This window comes from Rattus rattus, chromosome 10, assembly GCF_011064425.1.
Source record: "Rattus rattus isolate New Zealand chromosome 10, Rrattus_CSIRO_v1, whole genome shotgun sequence".
Taxonomy (NCBI): Eukaryota; Metazoa; Chordata; class Mammalia; order Rodentia; family Muridae; genus Rattus; species Rattus rattus.
Window position 1 is genome coordinate 30,770,706 of NC_046163.1, and position 21,971 is coordinate 30,792,676.

The window sequence follows — 21,971 nt, forward strand, 5'->3', positions numbered from 1 at the left end:
TGACTGTTTCAGATTACAAAGACGCTATTTAGTGTAGAGCAAGTAGGACCATGTGTCCAGCAGGCCAGTCATGTGCCTGTCCCAAGTGGGCAGTTCATATTCTCTCACTGCTAGAAAGAGCTCAGTAATCGTGTTCCCTAATAGTCTCATTTGTAACACCAGTAATGTACCATCAAAGAGAAATGTCGGGTGGCAAATGCCAGTCTCTTTAAGACGCATAATCATACCAGCTGACACCTCAGTTCCTACTTCCTCCTTTTGTTAAACGGCAACAAAAAAAGAAGTCTCCTGGCCTCAAGATCTTTTTTTTTTAAAGTAATGAAGACCCCCCCCCAATTTCTATTTCCTACCCCCTAAGCATCATTAAAGACGGGTGGGAAGCGTTGTCAAAGAGCTCCAAGAAATGTCTACAAATTAAGCGAGGTGATCAAAGTTAGGTCTAGACTGTGTAAGTGCCCTCTATAAACCGGCATAAGCAGGCCATCAATCTAAAAAGCTTTACCTAGCTCAAATATGTGTCTATTTATACACGTTTTGGATATAATTTCACCAAATCCCCTCATCTTCAATCAAGGAAACTTTCCAGGGTGTGCTTCAGAGTCATAAGAAGTGGATGAATCCCGGCTTAAATCACATTTGACCTAAACAGGCTGCCTCCTAGGGACAAGGTGGGTGGATGATAGTGCTTGGCTCCCGGGTTAAAAGGCCCCAGGAGGTAGAGATGAGGACTAACAATTCTCCAAGCTACTTTCTTTGTCCAAAGAAGGCAAGACGTCAGGAACTGACAAAAAGTAGAAGTGAACATGTATTTTATGGCACACCGATAGTATCTCTTTAACCTTTTCCACACACTCACTGAATGCTCACCCAAAAAAGGCCAAAAGAGGGGCTGGCTGTTCAGGCCCTCCTCTGACTCATCCCTTCTTCCTCCATTCTTCTCGCCCCTCCACCTCCAGGGTAAGAACCTAATGGCCAACTACTGTCGGGGGACCCAACAGGCAGCTCCAGTCTAGGCTGGTTGCCTAGAAGTCAGTATGACGCTGAGAACTCTAATCGCCACGTCGGATCTCTGGAGAAGGCAGGGCAGGTGAAGGAGGCTGGAGAGAACCAGTTCCTGGACAGTGGAAAAAGGGCGAAGCGAGGGTGTGAGGCTTGGGAGGGAGTGCGCGCGATAAGTAACACTAGGAGCGGTCCGGCTCTCCGGGATCACCTTGCGCTGACCTAGTTGAGCAGGGAAGGAAGGAGGGGGCGGCCGAGGAAAAGAGTTATGAGGTGGGCGGGGCTCTGTCCGGGGGCGGAGTCCGAGAGCGGGATCTTCCCGGGAGCTCGCCTGTGATTCGCCCAGGCATTCGAGCCGGAAGCGGCCGGGAGGCGTTGGCGGCAGCGCACGTGGTGACGTGCGAGGGAGTGCGGCGCGAGCGCGCGCGGCAGCGGCAGTGTGTTCGGGACGCGCGTGGAGGTCGGTCGCTCGGAGGTGCTGGGCGCGTCGTGGCGGCGGGCGAGTTCCTGCGAGTACCCAGTGGTCTCCCTCTGCCCGCAGCCTCCCGACCGGTCGCCCCGCGCCCCTTCCAGCGCCTTCCGCCTTCAGCCCGTCGAAGCTCTGGAGATGAATTTCGCCATCTCTTCAGAGATGACCCAGGTACGCGCTATACGCGGGCGCCGCGGGAGGAAGAGGGCGGGGTGGGAAGATGGTGGCTGTGCGGAGAGGGAGTCCCGCTGTCCCAAGAGGAACGGGCATCGCCGGGCTGCGTATTCGTGCGGTTGCCGGCTGGCGGGGTACGAGCGCAGTGGTCCGAGACCTTCCCCCGCCGGGGCGGGGACCGTTAGGCTTCCGCTTTGGGTGACGGAGGTCCCCGGGACCTTGCCCAGCGGACAGCTAGGAAGGATGACCCGCCGGATAAGAGCGGCGGCCACCGCGGACTGTGGGCATCATTTCCCGCTGTCAGGAGCGGGTGCCGGCTGCGGTTCGGGGCTCTCCGTGCTAAGACTCCCCGCGGTTGGCGCGTGGGGACACGGAGCCGCCCTCAGAGCGCATCGGTTCCAGGGGTTAGGCGTGGGGTGGCACGGAGTCCCCGGTCGCCGTGGACCGCGGGGTCCTTTGTTCCAGCTCCACGTTGCCCGCTTTTCTTGCCAAGCGCGGGGAAAAGGAGGCGGGAGGAGCGAGGGAGCGGCTGCCCTGACGTGTCAGCTCTGAGTGACTGCGCCGGTGGCCAATCGGGGACGGGGGTGTGCGGGCGCCTCCTTGTACCCGCCGAGAGCGCGCCCCAGGCCTTGCAGCGCGGGGTCCCTGGCGCGCCGGGGCACAGGCTCCGTGTCCTCCGAAAGAAATTGGTGGAGAGCATGCTTTTCGTCCGTTCACCCTTTTTTTGTGAAGGACCTGGTTGTAGATTCCCTGATAGGCAGACGTCGGGGAATGTCAAACTGGAGATTAACGTAAGGAAATCTGTACACGCACAACACACACACACACGCACACATTTTCACCTTTCCCCTCAATACGTTGCAGAAAAATTATTTCGGAGAGCAGGCATTTCAATCAAAAAGAAGTCGGTCAGCCTGAAAGGGAACGTTTTATTTAATGTCTGTCAGTAGTGGAGGTTAGTTAGAACACCCCGATATCAAGTTCTTGGGAGTTTTGTTGTGGTCTGCTATTTTGGCAATGCACCATAGGTCTGGAAGTAAGAGTACACAGATGCAGCAGGGACTAGATCACCATAGCCATATTTTCTTTAATTTTGACACCAGTGGTTGATTTAAGAAAAAAAAAAACCTGAGAAAATAGCTTCAGGTTGAATCCTGCTAACACTTTAATATCTTTAAAATGTTAAAGGACTTATTTGTAAGCCTGAATGTAAACAGTAACTGGGTAGAACTGGGTTGAAACCAGTATGCGCTCTAATGCCACCTAGCAGGTATTATATCAAACCTGCACTTTGGTGGCCTTCCTCAGATTTCCTAATATGTGGAATCTCGGGTTAATTAATAGATTCCCGTTTCTGTAGCCTTTGTCTTAATTTATAGTTGACTTCTAACTTTGTCTTTTCCAAGGACAGTAGTTCACAATTTATTTTAGGGTTATTAGTGGGAGGCTGACCTTGTTTTTAAACGGTAGGATTTTGCATTTCTTGTTTGGATGTTTTAAGTGCCGTATAAATGTAATTTTTCAAATAAGTTTCTTTGAATGTCTTGGCCAGTGACACTAATGGGACTTATCCCAAAGCTTTTCTTTTTAGCTTTTTAGTAGTGTGATGGTATAATCAGATGCTGCAGGTAGGAATTCTCAAAGGCTGAGTATATTCCTACCTTCTGTTGGTATTAAAAGTATTATTGGAGTGATTTCTGGAATTTTACTTCTCTTGTGTCAGTAACCACTGTGTTAATGTTTCTAGCCCTACAACAGTGTTCTTTACACTTTTGTTGTCAACCTGGATATCCAAAAGGTACCTCAACATTAGAACATCCCAAACCCGGTTCTTTTTTCTTTCCTGCTTTTCTCAATCTAGCTAAATCAATATCTAAAATTTAATCAATATCTAAAAATGACATGTTGCCAGCAGCACCCATGTTAAAATATCTTAAGTCCTCACTCGGTGCCTTAAAGATCAAGCCAGCATGAGTGTATATAATCTTCGTTTAAATGTCTTGTGTGCATGTTTTTTCCAGGCATGCATCCACCACACTCCTCCTCAAACACCCCTTCTTAAAACCTTCATCTGTCTCCATACTTCGCATTGTTTAAACCTTAAAATAAGATTTCCTCTCTCCACAATGTGCCATGTGAAACAAAACAGCCAAAGTTTCTGGACTATGTGAGCTGTTGTGCCTTCCCTTCCCCTTTGCCTGAGCTGGTTTTTCTGCTTTATCTGCCTCTGCAGTGTTAAGGCTGCAGAACTGAACTAACTCCATTTTGTTCTAAGCATTTCATTCCAGTCTGTCTGCCATGTTTAGTATCATAAGTGTTTGCAGCTCAGTGGTTAAGTGCTTGCCTGTTATGAGTGAGGCTCTGGGTTTAATCCAGCACTGAGGAGGGACTTCTTAAATTACTTCATAATTGACTTCCTTGAAAAAAATTACCTTGAAACTTAAATATTTGTGGTTTACCTTAGCAATGTTTTAAAAATGTGATGTTTCCTTCTGCTTAGTGGAGGGTGGGAAGTGCTGTGCTGTTTTCGCAGCTCTGTAAGACCTGCTGGATTATATTTCACTTAAGCTAATCTTCTGGGCTATAGTAACTCTCGAATTCCAAATAGTAAAAGCAAGTCCCCTATCTTTCATGTCTGGTACTGACCTCACTAAGAAACTGAAATGTGTTTAGCTGTATATATTCCTTTTGACCCTAGTTTCAGTCATAAAAATGGACTGGTTCAAACTTTTTTTTTAATACAAAAAGTAAATTTTATATTCTTAAATGCCTTTGGGATGTTTGAGCCTTGGTCTGAAGACAAAATTTCTTCCCATTTAAAAATATTAGTTACTGTGCTTGAGTTTTAGGTATGAAATAAGAAATGTGGAATTTGAGGATACTTTAAGTTTAAAAAAAAATTGTGTGTAGATATTTTGTCTAAAAGGCATCTGATATACCCAAACTTAGTGAAAGTGAACATGAACTTTGAAAAACAAGTTTGTATAACTTAAACATCATTTGGACTTGGGGTAACTTTTTAGAGTTGTAGCTACAGTGGGTAGGTGCTACCGATGAAGGCAAAGTTCATATTGGGATCTTTTTTCTAGACAGTCTCATGTAGCCTCAGTCAGCCTTGAAACTATGCAACTCAAGTTGGCTTTGAACTCTTAATCCTACCATCTCACTCCCAAGTGCTAGGAATACTGGCTTGTGTGCCATTGCATATCCTAGTAGGCAGAGAGTCAGATAAAAAGACCTTATTTCACAAAATGCAAAGCCAGATTGTAAAGTACACATTGTATAAGCGCATATGTCAGACATTCTCTACAAAGCTTTTTTCTTAAAGACTATAGTAATTTTACCCCCTCCCAAGTAAATCTTTTAAGATTTATTTATTATATATGAGTGCACTGAAGTTGTTCAGACACACCAGAAGAGGGCATCAGATCCCATTACAGATGGTTGTGAGTCACCATGTGGTTGCTGGGAATTGAACTCAGGACCTCTGGAAGAGCAGTCAGTGCTCTTAACCACTGAGCCATCTCTTCGGCCCCCAATAAATCTTAAGTTAGAACATCCAAGCTATCAAAATAATAAACATTTGGCCAGGAAGTTGTCTCTTCTAGAGGACCAGGTTCGATTCTTAGCATCATGTTGCTGATCGCACTGTAACTCCAGTCCCAGCATATTCGGTGCCTCTTTTTGGCCTGCAGGCATTACACACCTAGTGAACAGACATTTACATGCAAAACTCAAGTTTAAAATTTTATAAATCTCCAGTGTGTTCTCTGTACATGGGATAGGATTACCTGTTTTCAGAGAACATTTGTTTTGCTAAAGCTAGTTTTGTAAGAAAAAAATATAAATTGTAAAGCAGAAGAAATGAAAATAACATGATAGGGTGATAGAGTTGATAAAGTTTTTGCTTTTAAGACAGTCATGCAACACAGGCTGTCCTTAAAAATGAACAAGGCAGAGGATTTGCCTAAAAGCAGAGCACAGAACGTAATTGTGGACAGTCATGCATATCGTCAGAGTTTGGGGAACACTGCTTCCTAGCCCTAGGGTACTGGCCAAGGTTTGAGAAGGTCACCTATCAGAAGCTGGCTTAGGGGTTTTCCAGCTAGAAAGGCAGCAGGAAACAAAGGCCAAGCACACTTTGGGGAGTGGGGTATCTGGCTTATAGAGGTACATGTGTCTGGGAAGAGTGCCCAAAGGTGGCTTCCTTCTTCTAGAGTAGACCTCTTGTGTTTGCAGATTGGTTGGAATCTAATAGAGTTTTTAGAGTTAATATTTATATCTGTTCTTTACTTCTTAGGCTAGCATATCCCTCTTTAACAATGAGAAAGGATTTTTTTAAAGAAATAACTTTGAGTAATTGCATGTTAAATAAAAAGAAGTTGTTTGTAGTTTATGGTTTTTTAATGTAATGTGAATATTTTTTGCCTTTTACCTCAAAGGTTGACTTATTTTGTATGACCTGTTCTACCTATATGAATGGCAGACTGATTCTTCTGAATATCTAACTTAGATCTGCTATTTTTACAGATTATGATGCATGATTATCACAGAAGAAATTCATGTCTATAGCTTTTAAGGACTTGATTACATCATTTTCAAGCCTGATAGTTTTGGAACCACCATTAAAGCCTAAGACGTCTACCTTCACTCAGCCACCTGTCTTCACACCATAACCAAGTGCTTTGTTTCAACACTCCTTTGTCTTTCGACACATTTCTCTTCAGTAATAGTTGGTAAGTGACTATTCTTCACGTCTAGCAGTGACAGTGTTTGGGTGTCTTGTGAGCTGGCTCAGAGGCAAAAGACACTTTTCTGCACAAGCCTGGCAACCCAAGTTTGATCCCTGGAAACTCCTCAGGTGCTAAGGTGGAAGGAAAGAGTGGATTAAGCAAAGTTGCCTCCAACCTCCCCACACAGTAAGGCTGGGGCATGTTTCCCCCACCTAGTAATAAATGCCCTTTTTTAAGACACAGGCTTTCTGAAAACTGTACTGAGGATAGACTGATCTCAAGGCTTAAAAGGCAAAGAGATCCCTAACCATTTGGATATGAGAACATTGTTTAAAAAATTTATTATATGGTGTGTGTCTGTTTGTCTTGGTTCTTTCCTTTTACCATGTGGGTCCTGGGACTTGAACTCAAGTCCTCAGGCTCGGTGGTAAGCACCCAACCTGTTAGTACCCATCTTGCAGGCATCTAAAAGGCATCTTTATCATTTGTTTTTAAATTCTTTAATAAAAATGATTTTTTTCTTTCCTCCCTTAGTATTCCTTTTTGAGTATTTTGGCTTTTAAGTTACTTTAAACTGAAGTCTTATACTACTATTCTTTAACTGTGTTTTACATAGTTACTAGTTTTATAAGTTAAGTTGATAACTTGTTCTGAAAACAATAGGCTGGAGATGTGGCTCAGTGGTTGTAGAAAATGGTATCTTTACAAAGAATTTGTTTTTCCAGGTTAGGAGTACATGCCTATAATCCCAGCCCTCTGGGAAAGGAAGGGGGATTGAGGAGTTCAGGGCTAGTCTCAGCTGCCTTCTGAATTTAAGGCCAGACTGGGCTATAAGATGTGTCCAGTGCACATTGGTTTGTTTTTGAGAGTAAAGGATGGACAGAAGCCAAGTCCAGGAAAGTGTATGTCTCTTAAGCCACTTGCTGTAGGTTAGGACGAGAAAATATTTGATTTTCCTCCCTTCAGGAGGAATGTGTGTTAGACGTGGAAACCAGGCTTAGGATGAGATACTCACTACTGGATGATGGAGTACAAAGCCTTAGGGTCGAAGTCAGGATGAAAACCTAAGTATCCTGAGCCAGTGTTGCTTCAGCTAGGATTTTGTGTGCTTACGTTTTTTGATATATTGGTAGGATAGAATTTGGGTATGAAGATATGGTTTTACGTTTGAAAAAAAACACATACATTCTTTTTTGAAACAGAATGTTTAGACCAGGCTGGCCTCAAACTTAGAGATCTACCTGCCTCTGTTTCCCAAGGGCTGGGGTCAAAGGTGTGACTCACCATACCCTGCTTAGAGATTTTAAGAGCTTTTACATGTAAAGTAACGTAGCTTTCTTTTTTCCGTTTAGCCAAATTTATAAGGAAAAATGATTCCCAATGGATATTTGATGTTTGAAGATGAAAATTTTATTGAATCTTCTGTTGCCAAATTAAATGCCTTGAGGAAAAGTGGGCAGTTCTGTGATGTTCGACTTCAGGTATTTAAAACTTAATTCATGGCCTTTTGTTACTAAAAAGGTAACCCATAAAAGCCTTCAGTTGTATTTCCACCTCCAGGCAGGCAATTAATGAGATCACTAAGTTTTTTGAGATCTTATTTTTTCTTTATGTGTATGGGTGTTTTGCCTGCGTGTATGTCTTTGTACCACATGTGTGCCATGTCTATGGAGGTGAGGAGACATGAGCCCCTGGAACTGGATTTACAGATGGTTGTGAGCTCCCATGTAGGTGCTGGTCCTATGGAAGAGCAGCTAGTGCTCTTAACCATTGAGCCAACTTTCTAGCTGTGAGATGACCTTTTCCTTTTTTTTTTTTTTTTTTTTTTTTTTTTTTTTTTTTTCTTTTTTTTTTCGGAGCTGGGGACCGAACCCAGGGCCTTGCGCTTCCTAGGCAAGCGCTCTACCACTGAGCTAAATCCCCAACCCCGACCTTTTTCCTTTTTAAAGACTTTTAACTAGAAATGTGAACCAGGAAGCTGGTGTGTTGAGTGCAGTCAATAAGACGTCTCATTTTGGTTTTTGTTATTTCAGGTCTGTGGCCATGAGATGCTGGCACACAGGGCAGTCCTGGCTTGCTGTAGCCCCTATCTATTTGAAATCTTTAATAGTGACAGTGACCCTCATGGAGTTTCTCACGTGAAGTTGGATGATCTCAATCCAGAAGCTGTTGAAGTCTTGCTGAATTACGCATACACTGCTCAGTGAGTATCTTCACGTGAACCAGAAGATTAGAGAATGCCAAGTATCTGAATTTAGGAAATAACTAAAAAAAAAAAACAAAAAAAACCCAAACTTTTTTTATTTTTTTTTAAATAGGTTGAAAGCTGATAAGGAATTAGTGAAAGATGTTTATTCTGCAGCAAAGAAGCTGAAGATGGACCGAGTAAAGCAGGTAGAGTGTTACACGTCGCAACAGTTGTAGATGGGTAGGGTGCTCTGTGGGGTTGGGATATAGAAATCATCATAACATTTAATTAGGCCCAAGAGTTAGAAATTCTGTCCCTTCCCGTCACAGCTGAGCCTGTTGTTTGCTCCTTGGGCTTTAGTAATGTAGAAGGGTCACCTGTCCTCTTGACTGACAGTCTTCTTTGGAATAATGGCTATGCCAGAGTCAAATTAAGTTACAAAATGCTACATCTCTTTGATGGATATGTTTATTTGTGACAGAATGTTAAGTAGTGTTACTTATATTGTAAGATCACTACACAGAACTGCAGCTTGGCCGTGACATGAACCTTCCTGACTTGAGCATAACTGAGCTCAGTTTCAGAGTTGTTGCGTTTGCCCTAGAGCAACTGCAAACTAGTCCATAAGGGATTAAAGTGGTGTACTGACAGTGTCTGACAGACAGATTCCTGTATGTGTATGTTCTACACATACGGAAAGTGCCCGCACAGTCCAGAAGGCACTGAGGCTCCAGGAGCTACCTGCCTGAGGTGGGTGCTGGAACCCAAACTTGGGTCCTGTGGAAGAAGTTAGCTCTTAGGAAAGCAACAAGTCCTCTTGCCCACGGAGCCATTTCTCCAACACTCCTAGTCATATAAGATTTTTAATCAGAGAAAGTGGCTTTGAATAAGGACCAGCAAGCTAATATTTTCTTAAAAGGGCCAGGCTTTTTTAAAATAGAGTTTTATAAGGAAGGGCTCTGTGGCTTCTGTATGTAATCTGCTTTCTTAAGGTCAAGTAACAGAAGTTTGACCAGTGGTTCTCAGCCTTCCTGATATTGCTGTTTGCTATTGTCAGGAATTATAACATAAATATTGATGTCCAGTGGTCAGTGGGTGACACTAGGAAGAGGTAGTTTGGCCTTCAGAGGGGTCGCCACCCACGGATTGCGAACTGCTGAATTAAGCAGTTTGGACAGACAAACTGCCCCACAAACCTAAAGCACTTGTTGCTTTTGTTAGCAGCAAAGTTCAGTTCTGAGCACTCAGATGGTTCATACCACGTGTAATTGTGGTTCTAGAGTGTCTGATGCCCTCTCCTGGCCTCTGCAAACACTACATGCACATGGTGTATTGTATAGGCACACATGCAGGCAAACACCATGCAAAATGAAAGTAAATGAATCTTTAAAAAAGAATCCTATGAGTCTTTTTTTTTTTTTTTTTTTTTTTCCGGAGCTGGGGACCAAACCCAGGGCCTTGCGCTTCCTAGGCAAGCACTCTACCACTGAGCTAAATCCCCAACCCGAATCCTATGAGTCTTAAGATGGTTTAGCAAGTAAAGCTGCTTGCTGTGTCAGTCATGGTGACCTGGTTTATAACGCATGTAAAAGGTAACCCACTCCGCACGGTGTCTTCTGATTCCAGTCATAAAGCATATAGACACACTGAATTTTAACAGAGGTCCTATGCTGTACATACAGTTTCATAATTCCAGCTCCTTCCTATACAGATATTTTTCCAAATGTATTTCCGATTCTCTCTTGCTACTTTCCACGTGCTGTGCACTCAGCTTTTCTACTGTAGAGCTCCATTTATCCCTAACCTCAGAAAGCTTCACCTGATGCTACTGTTGACACCTAGACCCCGCACTGCATTGCCATTTGTCACATTTGCTGCTAAACAACTTTGTATGCCACATCTTTGCTGTTTCTCATTTGCTTTTTGTTGCTTGGCTTTATTTTGAGACATACATCTTGTTATGTAGCCTGGGCTGGGTTTGAATTTAGATTTCTCTTGTCTCAGCCTCCCAAGTGCCCCAGATTCTAGGCCTGTGAGCACCACCGTGCCCAGCTGATGTCATCATGTGTCCATGTGCTGTCCCCTTGTTTAGTTTGATTTGATTTCTAGATCATTTTTGTATTTCACACAATGTTCACGTATTGACATTGAATATTCAATAAACTGTGCAAATGTTGACACACGTCTTTCTTCCTAAGGTCTGTGGGGATTATTTACTGTCTAGGATGGATGTTACTAGCTGCATCTCTTACCGGAATTTTGCAAGTTGTATGGGAGACTCCCGTTTGTTGAATAAAGTTGACGCCTATATTCAGGAGCATTTGTTACAAATTTCAGAAGAGGAGGAATTTCTTAAGCTTCCGAGACTAAAGGTAAGGAGTAGTCCACGTAGGCCATACAGGTCAAGTAATGTTCTGTAGTTTCAGGCACAGTGTTTTGTCAGGCGAATGAAGGTTACGATCAGTAATGCTGCTACTTCGAAGTGACTGTTATTCTTATGTAATGGGTTTCTGCTTCCCTGTTTGTTTATTTACTTTGTGGGTCACTGATTTCCTTCCAAATTAGAGAAAATTGATAAAATAAAACGTTTTTGAGAATTTAAAAAAGTGTACAATGTTAACCATATTCACCTCTAGATCCATACTCAATTTCACGTCCTCTCAAACTTCTTTTGGCCCTCTGTGCTGTTTGTTACTGATGGATATGGAACGATCCACTAAGCTAGTGGGCCGACCAGGAACCACAGCTTTAAAGACATGAAGCTGTCAGCTGTCTGTAGCACCTCAGCTACATTCACACAGTTCATGACCCCTCCCCAGTGAAACTGAGCATTTAGCTGAGAGCTAGAATTTCAAAGCTGATGTGGATGTCACTGATATTTGTTTGATTTATTTACAATTCTAGTTGGAGGTAATGCTTGAAGATAATGTTTGCTTGCCCAGCAATGGCAAGTTGTACACAAAGGTAATCAACTGGGTGCAGCGTAGCATCTGGGAGAATGGAGACAGCCTGGAGGAGCTCATGGAAGAGGTTAGTTTTAAAGTAAATGGGATCCAGCAGTTCTTACACATTATTTTTGCTATAACATGAAGGATTCCCTTTCACTTTTATTTTATAACCATGACCCTAAAGAATTTAAATTTTGCTATAGGTACCCCTAAGCTGAGAAACAGGGGGGGTGTCCAGGTGAGCTGAATGAACCGTTCAGTTTGGTCTTCTGCTTTTCTTTTTTTTTTTTTTTCCTTTTTTTTCTTTGCTTATTATGTGCTGTTAACTTCCTTTAAAGTAGCATGGAACTTGCTTTAGACATGGGAGGTGGTACTGACATTTTCTGTAGATTCTTAATTTTTCTTCACAGGTTTTTGCTTTAAGTTTGACAAGTAGGTAAAGCTTCTAATGGTTGTTCCTCCCCGTTGGTTTATCTCCCCATAGGTTTATTAACAAAACTAGGATCCCCAAGACTGAAGAACCGAGAAGAAACCTCGAGTGTATTGACACGTAAAGAAGCAGCAGTCCTGCCCCAGTTCTCCTAAGAAAAGTCCGCTGTGGGCAGAGAGCGATGATGATTTAATGGTGTTTACTCCTTTACAGGGTTCTTACCTCTAAAGCTTTGTGTTTTCAATGGTGTTGTTCTTACATATAGTCAGATTTGGGGCTGTTTTTAAAAAATACACAACAAAAACAAAATTTGATGGCAAAGTTGGGACTAGTCCATGTGTTGGTTGAAGCAGTGGAATAGTTGAGTGTATCACTCCACAGAACCCTCCACGCTCACTAAAGCTAACCTGCTCTGTCAGGCCTTAGTCCCTGCCATGACTGCCTTCTATAAAGGCCAGCAGATGCTCTTTCAATTCTGTGACTTCCCGTGTGGGAATCAGATGCAGTAGTCATGTATTTGCATCTGTGCAGGAAGAATGCAGTTTGCTTGACTTTTTGCATTTGTTTTTTCTTTATGTGTTTTCTTGACATTACCTACAGGGGAGAAGTATGTTTATTTAAACAGTGCCATTTATCTTCAAAGGTGTAAACCATTCCGTGTTTTATTGTAAATATGTGTACTTAAGAATCTATGTGTTGTACTATACCTTTTTTCTTAATGTCACATAATAGAAGCTCTGGAAACAATGAAGATTTCTTTCAAGCCATCAAGCCAAGGACTGACTCTTCAGACAGTATTAGAAGATTTTGTATTTGATCTTGATTTTTGTTTTGTTTTTTGTTTTGGTTTCGCTTTTTACATTTTTACTACTATGACATGTTTTTCTTTGCATCGGGATCCTGCCAGAGTAAGATGTCAAGACGCACACTGGAGGTTACCTTGAGGCGGTTGTGTAATCTGCGTACTAGCGAGTAGCCATGGTGACAGTAGCCACATGGGTGTTCTGTTGCTGTTTTGCAGGTTCAAACCTTGTACTACTCAGCTGATCACAAGCTGCTTGATGGGAACCCACTAGATGGACAGGCTGAGGTGTTTGGCAGTGATGATGACCACATTCAGTTTGTGCAGGTACACATTGCACAGTCTGAGGTAACCTCAGGTTAAAATTTAACTGGAGAATTTTATAGCATTCTTAATTTTCCTTTAATAAAGGAAAGTGGACGAATTTTATTGTTATAACTAGACAGAGAGACTTTTTGGGGAGAAAATAAGCATTTTACAGCTTGCAGCATTTTTGCCACACCAGCAGAAGCTGACTCAGCATTAGACAACTCCATTGACACCTTTTCTCTCAGAATAGGTTCACAACTAGTAATAAGGACAGCAAAAAACCAGTGTATTAGGCTTTTGTTAATTTGGTTAGATTTTTAAAGGTCATGTGTAACATATATGATTATTAGGACCAGTTTTTAAAAAGATAGTTGACTTTGATTGCTGATGGCTGTGAAAGAAATTTTGGCTATGTAATTACTATGTAACATTTATGAAGTAGAAATAGTATCATGATTAATAATAAGTTTATATAATGTTGAACTCAGAAATGGTCGATCATTTACAGTGTGATCTGGATGTTTCTAGGCAAAATGTATTAAGGCAGTATAGTTTCCTTGCTGATTGAGTTACTGCTGTAGCCTTTCATTAAACACATACTTAAGTTCAGATACAGTTTTAACAGTAGAGAACAAACATGTGAGGTGTGTGAACAGTTTTAACTTACAGACACTGGCAGCATACAAAAAGAAACACCTTCTGTTTCTGTGTGTTAAAGATCAAACCAGTGCTCTGCGTGTAGTTCATGCCCTTCAACACTGAGCGACACCATAGCAGCCCCACAGTCGTGAATGTCACAGTGAGCCACTCACTAACCATTCTCTTACTAAGAAAAGCAACCTGGAGCCTTCGTCTTTTCAAACACTGCCTAACTTGAGACACAGACATATTTTGCCTATATTTGGAATTTCTATAAAATAGTCATGTAATAAGCATTCTTCTTAGATGGCCTTTAACTCAGCGTTGGGAAGGCATGTGCTGGAGAGTAATCCCAAGCCACAGTGTTTCCTTTAAAAGCTGGCTCAGTGGTGACGGTGTACTGACCATGTGCTTATGTTATCCAAATGGCAGATGTCTGGTATCCCAAGACAGTAATAGTACTTCTTAAAAAAACTGGGGACTTGCATTGGCCAAAAGCCGTGTTTGTATTTCTACTTGGAACATCTGTGGTTGTTTTTATCTTTAATTATAAATACTGTAAGTTAAAGTAGCCTTTTTAATGGCAGAAGATTAAACACCGGCCAGTGGCAGGCTGCGGTGCTTGACATGAAGTCACAGCGTGTGTAGCTTCTTTTACAGGACCTAGCAAGGCAGTACCCAGTTCTGTCTGAGAGGAGGCTCCTGCCGTACGAGGGAGGGCCTGAGGGAGCCGGTGGGATGAGACGTGAGGTGAAGGTGGCACAAACACAGGCTTGGGATTTAGAGGATTAGCCTTAGGTGAGCAGAAGATTATCCATGCACGGATGCTGCTTTGTGATTGGCAGGCTAATCTGGAAAAGGAAGCACGTACAACTGACACTTTCTTATGGGCGGCAAGAAGGATTTTTTTTTTTTAATTTTGTGTTGTCAGGATGAAACCTAGGGCCTTTGCATATGACAGACAAATGCTCTACCTGAGCTACATACACAGCCAGGAGAATTAGACAAGAATACTGAGTGGAAAGAGTGTAATTTAAAAAGTCGATAGAAGAGATGTGGTAAGTTATATTTCTAGTTGGCATTCGTTAATCGTAGGAAATGGCTAATTGTCAGGTAGATGACACTGGGCTAGCAACAGATTTGCATTTTTAACTTTACAAAGTTGGCTTTTTTTTTTTTTTTAATGATCAGACACAAAGGGTAGATTAAAGCTTGCAAGAGCAGTTTGTAGACTATTTGAGGTAATAGTTTTTATGTTTTCAACAATGATGAAAAGTTTAATCGAAGGATATGGAGGAAAAAGGATCAACTCCACTCATCTGTGCCTACACATAGCTCTCCAAAGGTTGAGGGTAGGTCTTATTAGTGGTATAGGACGGTTTGAGAATGAGAGGATCATGGGAATGTGTGAGATGCTGACCTTTCTGTCTTGCTAAATATTGTGAATAGAGACCATGGAGCAGAAAAGGTCATGCCCTAGATTTCAGGGATGAGGAAAGGAGATAGAGAGGAAGCCTGGGAAGAAGGAATGCAATTAGAACCTACTCGAACTGTAAAAGCCGCCTAAGAAGAAAATGGACGTCAAATAAATTAGATCTTCTGGAAGGTGATACAAAGATAGGAGTAATTCTGTTTATGTAGGAGGACATGAGAAAAATTGTGTATTAGGTGTGTTTGTTAATGCCAGTCAGTAGTCTTTAGTGTCGACCCCATTCATGGTCACTCTCTGAGTTACAATTCGTATGTTAGAGCAGTCTTATTGCTGTGAAGCCTCTTTAGTATGTAAGTTTTGTCTATTTCATATTTTGTGATACTTGGGACTCCTTTCCACATATTGAGGTGAAGATTTTAATGTATCTTAGAGTTTTAAAAAAAAAAATCAGAATCCTTTGTTGCTTTTTTTATACTAGCAATGCAAGTTTCCATTAGAAACTACTTGTTTATGCCGTCTGTCCCTGGGGCCCAGGTTAAGTGGGTGAGCAGAGTTTGCAGGTGCTGAAGTGTGGTGCCTGTCCTTTCACGGTAGACATTGCAGACTCAGTGTCAGGCTCTGATTACACCTAGCACTCGGGATTCTGTATGATCCTTTCTCTTGGAAGTGGCAGGGGCTGAGGCAGTTGAAGGCAGTAGACAAGAGAAGCTCATAAAAAAGCACACTGATGCTCGAATCCTTCATTACCATTGCCGTGTTATAGTCCTGCGAGTGGTTCTTTAGTATTGCTCATTTCTGATTATGTGTGTGTTTAGCTTTCACAGTATCGATAAGTAGCCCTAAAATAAAATGCACATGCTTCTGATTGTTACTTCCTGTAAAATGCTTTCAGAGATTGGCAGAACCTGTGCATACTGACTCTTTGCTGGCATTGTGTGAAGGATACTATTCTAGACAGTTTAGTTAGGCTGAGTTTCTTACACAGAGCAGCTGAGAGTGTTATTTTCTCCTTCCCGCTCCCATATTGAGAGATCATTGTGGTATTTCATCTGTGCTGGATTGTGAGTTGTTGAAATTGATCTTCTTCTGAGCAGCCAGTTGTGTAGATGGAGCCATTTCATTTTTAAGTGGCGGTGTAAGTGTGGCAGGACTTTGTCAGCTGGAAAGTGTTGGTTTGTGTTCGGTTCCGTGTGCTGTGTAGGTGAAGGCACTCCGTGTCACCGGCAGTTGTTGCACAGTAGCTCAGGAACAAAGGTGCAGCAGGACTGCTCTCTGGCTAGGTTTCTGTAGCTGCCTTTTGATTTTGCAGAAAAAGCCACCCCGTGAGAATGGCCATAAGCAGATAAGTGGCAGTTCCACTGGATGTCTCTCTTCTCCAAATGCTTCAGTGCAAAGTCCTAAGCATGAGTGGAAAATCGTTGCTTCAGAAAAGACTTCAAGTAAGTTTGTCTTCAGTTTATCTACTTGTAAGGATAGTTGTCAGTTTAATACTTTGAGACTGAATAAGGAAAAACTCGGAGCAATAGCATATGGAAAACCATAGCAGAAGTTCCGTTCTGGAGACTGGAGTACAATTTAGAATTCTCTGACCACCCCACGTGTTAATAGTTCCATGGTAAACACGGAGCTCTTGTGTTCACAGATAACACTTACTTGTGCCTGGCTGTGCTGGATGGTACATTCTGTGTCATTTTCCTTCATGGGCGGAACAGTCCACAGAGCTCACCAACAAGTACTCCAAAACTGAGCAAGAGTTTAAGCTTTGAGATGCAGCCAGATGAGCTCCTAGAAAAGCCTATGTCTCCCATGCAGTACGCACGGTCTGGACTGGGGACAGCAGAGATGAATGGCAAACTCATAGCTGCAGGTAAGAGCAGAGCAATGTGTGTGATAGACAGGCCGATAGGTGGGCATTTATATCAACGTGCTGCATTTCAAGACAGAAATAAACATTGATACTGAATATGCCTAAGTTTGGTTAGAAGTCGTTGTTTTAAATTAAATGGGAGTGGTGTGCTAGACCATAAACCCAAGGCCTAGGGGCTGCTTGCTAGGCCAAGTGCTATAGTACATCCAGTTAGACTACAGAGTAGATAAACTTGTTTGTTTTCAAGCCAGAATAAGCAGTTTGCTCATATACATAATGAATACTGCTCCTTGACTGTTAGGAACATTTAGTTAAATACCTTTCTCGCTAGGTACATTACCTAAAGGCATCCTGGCTGGACCTGGTGACCAGCAACATACTTTTTAATCTTAGCACTTGGGTGGTGTTATAAGAGGCTCAAGCCGTAAGATAGCCTGGGAGACATAGGAAGATGCCCACTGTGGGGGAACATCCAGCCATTCTGATCATGTTTCACATTTAAAGCAAACCTACGTTTCTTGCCAGGTGGTTATAACAGAGAGGAGTGTCTTCGAACAGTTGAATGCTATGATCCACACACAGATCACTGGTCCTTCCTTGCTCCCATGAGAACACCAAGAGCCCGCTTTCAGATGGCTGTGCTGATGGTTAGTACAGTGTGCTCAAAACAGTCCTTTAGCTTGTCTTTTTCCTTAGCACCACCCAAGGGAAGTTCTCACTTATCACTTTTGACATAGGGACAGCTTTATGTGGTGGGTGGATCAAATGGACACTCCGATGACCTGAGCTGTGGAGAGATGTATGACCCGAGCATTGATGACTGGACCCCTGTGCCAGAGCTGAGAACTAACCGTTGTAATGCAGGTAATAATACTCTCTAACTAACACAGCCAGGGTCTATTCATAATACTTGGGTTATTAACATGCTTTACACCTTTCCTAGGAGTGTGTGCTCTGAATGGGAAACTGTACATTGTTGGTGGCTCTGATCCATATGGTCAAAAAGGTCTGAAAAATTGTGATGTATTTGATCCTGTAACAAAGTCATGGACAAGCTGTGCTCCTCTTAACATTCGTAAGTTGGTCTCTTTATTTTGTTTTGTTTTTTTTTGGGGGGGTGGGAGTATGGTTTGCCTGAAACTTTGTGTAGCCCAAACTGGCTGGCCTTGAACTTGTAGTTCTTTATAAACCTGTGAATTACTAGATTGCAGTACACACTTAGAGTTCTGATGGCTTTAATAATAATCCTGGTTTGCTTTAATTTTTATAGGTAGACACCAGTCTGCAGTTTGTGAACTTGGTGGTTATTTGTATATAATTGGAGGTGCAGAATCTTGGAATTGTCTGAACACAGTAGAACGATACAATCCTGAAAACAACACCTGGACTTTAATTGCACCCATGAATGTGGCTAGGCGAGGAGCTGGTGTCGCTGTTCTTGATGGTGAGTGTCCAGGTTTGGAGAGGTGAATAGTACAGTGGCAAGAGTTAGCTCCCTAATTCCAAGAAGGGTCGCTCACACACTTTTAAGTAGATTGCAGGGACTGGCAAAATGGCCCAGCGGGTAGAATGCCTGCCTTTTTGGCAGAAACCCTGAGTTGGATCCCCAGAACCCATGTAAAGGTGGGAGGAGGGAACGGACTCCACATAGTTGTCCTCTGACTGTGTGTGCTATACCATGTGCATACGTATATGCATATCATACACAAAATAACTATGAATCATTTCTTAAATGTTCAGATGTATTCTGTTTCTTGTGGCATAAGGGGGATTAAGGATTTTCCCCTTAAGTGTCTGGTTAGTAACCTAAATATATTCTTTCACCCATCTCTTGGGTGTTCTTAACCAAGTTCCAAATTTCCCTCTGTGAGCTGTGCCCATAATTCAGTCTTAGATTTTGAATCAACCTTTTTTTTAGGATAGTAACTTGAAGAATTTTATTTCAAAGCATAATCTCTCCAACAGTTTTGTTTGGTAGACACTGTCCTTTCACACAGTCTTTATTGATTGCTTTATTGTCTGTAGAGTTAGTTAACATCATTTGAAACAAAGCTGATCTTAGCAAGACTTTGTGCCTCAGCTAGTGAGCGAGGAAGGATGCTGGGAGTAGGAACCCAGACCTTTGTGAGCCCTGTCCGTCAGTGTAGTTATGGCTGTATTCATGCAAGCGGGCGAGTGATACTCAGAAGAGAAAATACTGAAGCTGAAAATTAGTAATCTTTTTTCCATTTGTTGCTGAAATTTTTGTTCTGTTTAACTATTGAGTATGTAATTTGCAAAAATCATATGGTGATGAAAGCTCTAGCTAGAAGTTCAGCCTTTGGTCTGTTTTCTGAACTTTTTGTGGTGCCACTTTAAGCCAGGGCCCCACTCTTACTGGCTAAGTGTTCTACCATTGACCTGTATTACATATATAGCCCTATTCTTACTTTGAATATATTGAACTATGATGGCTTGTCACTTAACATATTTAGGCAAGTTTCTACCTTCTTTGTAAATTCTCTTAATTGTTCATCCATGAAATGATCACACTATGTGGTCATCACTGTGGAATTACTATGGAACTGTGGGAGATGTATTTAACATGGTGCTGTTTCTGCCCTTCTCTCCTGTAACTGCCTAAGTTTCTGTAGGAATGGATTCTTTTCCATTTAACTCATCTCCATGGTTTCCGGTATCCTTGCCACAATTACACACACCTTTTCTTTCTTTTTGTAAGATAAGGTTTCATTACGCAGCCCAGGCCAACCTCATATTAATAGTCCTTAGTCATGGCTTTCTGAGTGGTGACATTACAAGCGTGTGTTACTATACCTTGCCTACATAGATATTTAATTACAACTTTTTTTTTTTAATAGAATGGACAAACATTTCTAGTTAAAATGCATTCATTTTGGGGGGCTTTTTTTTTTTTTTAACTTGTTTTCCGAGGCTTTTTAGACTGACTGTCTTGTTTCTCTTTTAGGAAAACTGTTTGTAGGCGGTGGCTTTGATGGTTCTCATGCCATCAGTTGTGTAGAGATGTATGATCCAACCAGGAATGAATGGAAGATGATGGGAAATATGACTTCACCAAGGAGCAACGCTGGGATCACAACTGTAGGGAACACCATTTACGCAGTGGGAGGATTTGATGGCAATGAGTTTCTGAATACCGTGGAAGTCTACAACCTTGAATCAAATGAGTGGAGCCCTTACACAAAGATTTTTCAGTTTTAACAAATTTCAGAACTCCAAACTAACAGGCTTAGTGATGTAATTGTGTGTAGTAGAGGTACACTTGTGAATAAGGAGGGTGGGTGGGGTAGATGTTGCTAACGGCAACACAAAGCTTCTGCATATTGCATATTATTAAACATGCTGTACATACTTTTTGTGTTTGGAACGGAATGCAAAGATGAAGGTCTGTTTGTGAATTCTTAAGACATCGTTGGTTATTTTACTTTTTGAAGGTTGATACTGTAAAAGAATAAACCACAAATTGATTGGGAACATCATTTTAAGAAGTCCCTGCTCCTCCTCATTTGTTTTGCCGATTTGCACATTAAATGACTCTTCCCTCAGTTCTGTCTTAAGAGACGAGGGGTAGGGTTTACACGTAGGCAGTTGGGTTTTTAAGGGCCCCTTTTCAATAACTGGAACACTCTATAACAAGATACTTATTTAAATAGATAACAATGACTATTTTTGTTTTTATTAAAAGAAAAGTTCACATGCCTACCAATATTTAGTCTTTTATGATTACATTTTTATAACTTTTTATATTCTCAGCAGAGTGCTTTATCTGTTGAAGTAAAATGTGACAGATTCACGTTATCAAAGCAGAGTGGCAGAGGAAAGGATGCAGAGTGGGGTGTTTCTTTTAAATGCTCAGAACGCAAACTTAGCATTTGCCGCAGCTGTCCCTTTTTCTTTTCTGTTTGAGAGTGCAGTATCGATGTTTATTTGGATGGAGTTGAATAGTAACAGTAATAATTCAAACCCAGGTTTGATGAATTACTGACTTACTGAAACATTTAAACTGTCTTTATTTATCACTAACCAAACAATTGTAAGTGGAAGCCTTTGATTGAAACAATTAAACTGTACTGGGTTTGTGACTGCACCCCTTTTCAGAAGTGTTTTGTTCAGCTTTCTTACTCACCTGGATTGACTGGTTGGGGTGACTCGGTGTCTGTGTAGTGCTACACCTAATTTATGGTGCCCAAATGAGCAAATCTAATGCTTGCTGCAGATGCAAACACATTAAAGGTACTTTGCAGTAAATCCTTGCACTGTGGGATTTAATGTTCAAATGTTTGTCACTCACTTCATTACTTACGTGTGTGTGTGTGGGGGGGTTGTTTTTCCCTGTAAGGATGAGTTTACAGTATTAGTGGGAAATACTCATTTGCCATATTTGAAGTAAGGGATGGTGTGAGGTTTGTGTTTTACATAAACTGAATCAGCGAGCTGGCATAAGATGACCGGAAGTGGCTGACTTGGGATGTGAATGTATTTTCTTCAAATGTTAGATTGGTCCTTTACCACCTCATTTCTCTGGTGTACAACCACCAAGAAAGAGAGGCAATTCACCTGCTTTGTAGTTCTTATCTTACCCTGGTTTGGCAGGTTAGCAGATTTGATGCGCCATAATGACTGTATGATCAGTATTCTGTTCAGCCATGAAATAGTTTGAGTCGAAGATCTTTATCACTTTTCACTGCGTAAGGCACGTGCTTCATTGAAATGCTTGATATGGAAGTTTGCTGAATTCACTTTTGGTGACAAAATAGGAATAGATTGCCTAAAAGTGTGCTTTTAAAGGCGCTGCGATGACCTATCTCAACCCAGTGCTCGGCAACCAGTTTGTGTTTACATCTAAAAGCTGCGATCTCTTCAGCGGCTGTCTGAGCGGCTGTCTGCATACTCGTTAAAAATCAGAGGATGGGGTTGGGGATTTAGCTCAGCGGTAGAGCGCTTGCCTAGGAAGCGCAAGGCC

General features: G+C 42.0%; 1 protein-coding gene across 3 annotated transcripts; it reads left to right on the forward strand.

Moving 5' to 3' along the window:
• Positions 1-1,411: 1,411 nt before the first annotated feature.
• On the forward strand, positions 1,412-21,256 carry Ivns1abp (influenza virus NS1A binding protein). 3 transcript variants are annotated; one of them, XM_032914616.1, is made up of 15 exons: positions 1,416-1,639; positions 6,173-6,378; positions 7,728-7,856; positions 8,409-8,578; positions 8,694-8,769; positions 10,762-10,935; positions 11,468-11,593; positions 12,963-13,070; positions 16,433-16,562; positions 16,766-16,990; positions 17,516-17,637; positions 17,728-17,854; positions 17,934-18,065; positions 18,261-18,434; positions 19,956-21,256. In XM_032914616.1, exons 3-15 carry the CDS (start codon positions 7,746-7,748, stop codon positions 20,207-20,209), a joined length of 1,929 nt encoding a protein of 642 aa, XP_032770507.1. In that variant the 5' UTR covers positions 1,416-1,639; positions 6,173-6,378; positions 7,728-7,745; the 3' UTR covers positions 20,210-21,256. The 3 variants fall into 3 exon arrangements, with proteins under 3 accessions (XP_032770509.1, XP_032770507.1, XP_032770508.1); XM_032914617.1 differs by lacking the exons at positions 1,416-1,639; positions 6,173-6,378; positions 7,728-7,856; ... (2 more) ...; positions 10,762-10,935; positions 11,468-11,593 and adding an exon at positions 12,002-12,136; XM_032914618.1 differs by lacking the exons at positions 12,963-13,070; positions 16,433-16,562; positions 16,766-16,990; ... (3 more) ...; positions 18,261-18,434; positions 19,956-21,256 and adding an exon at positions 11,996-12,136 and having other exon boundaries at positions 1,412-1,639.
• Positions 21,257-21,971: the final 715 nt, after the last annotated feature.

Bases quoted from the DNA above. Each gene is read 5' to 3' on its own strand.
- Ivns1abp (XM_032914616.1), top strand. From the start codon at position 7,746: ATGATTCCCAATGGATATTTGATGTTTGAAGATGAAAATTTTATTGAA. The intron at 7,857-8,408 runs GTATTTAAAACT...TTGTTATTTCAG, and splicing joins TCTGTGATGTTCGACTTCAG to GTCTGTGGCCATGAGATGCT. The intron at 8,579-8,693 runs GTGAGTATCTTC...TTTTTTAAATAG, and splicing joins AATTACGCATACACTGCTCA to GTTGAAAGCTGATAAGGAAT.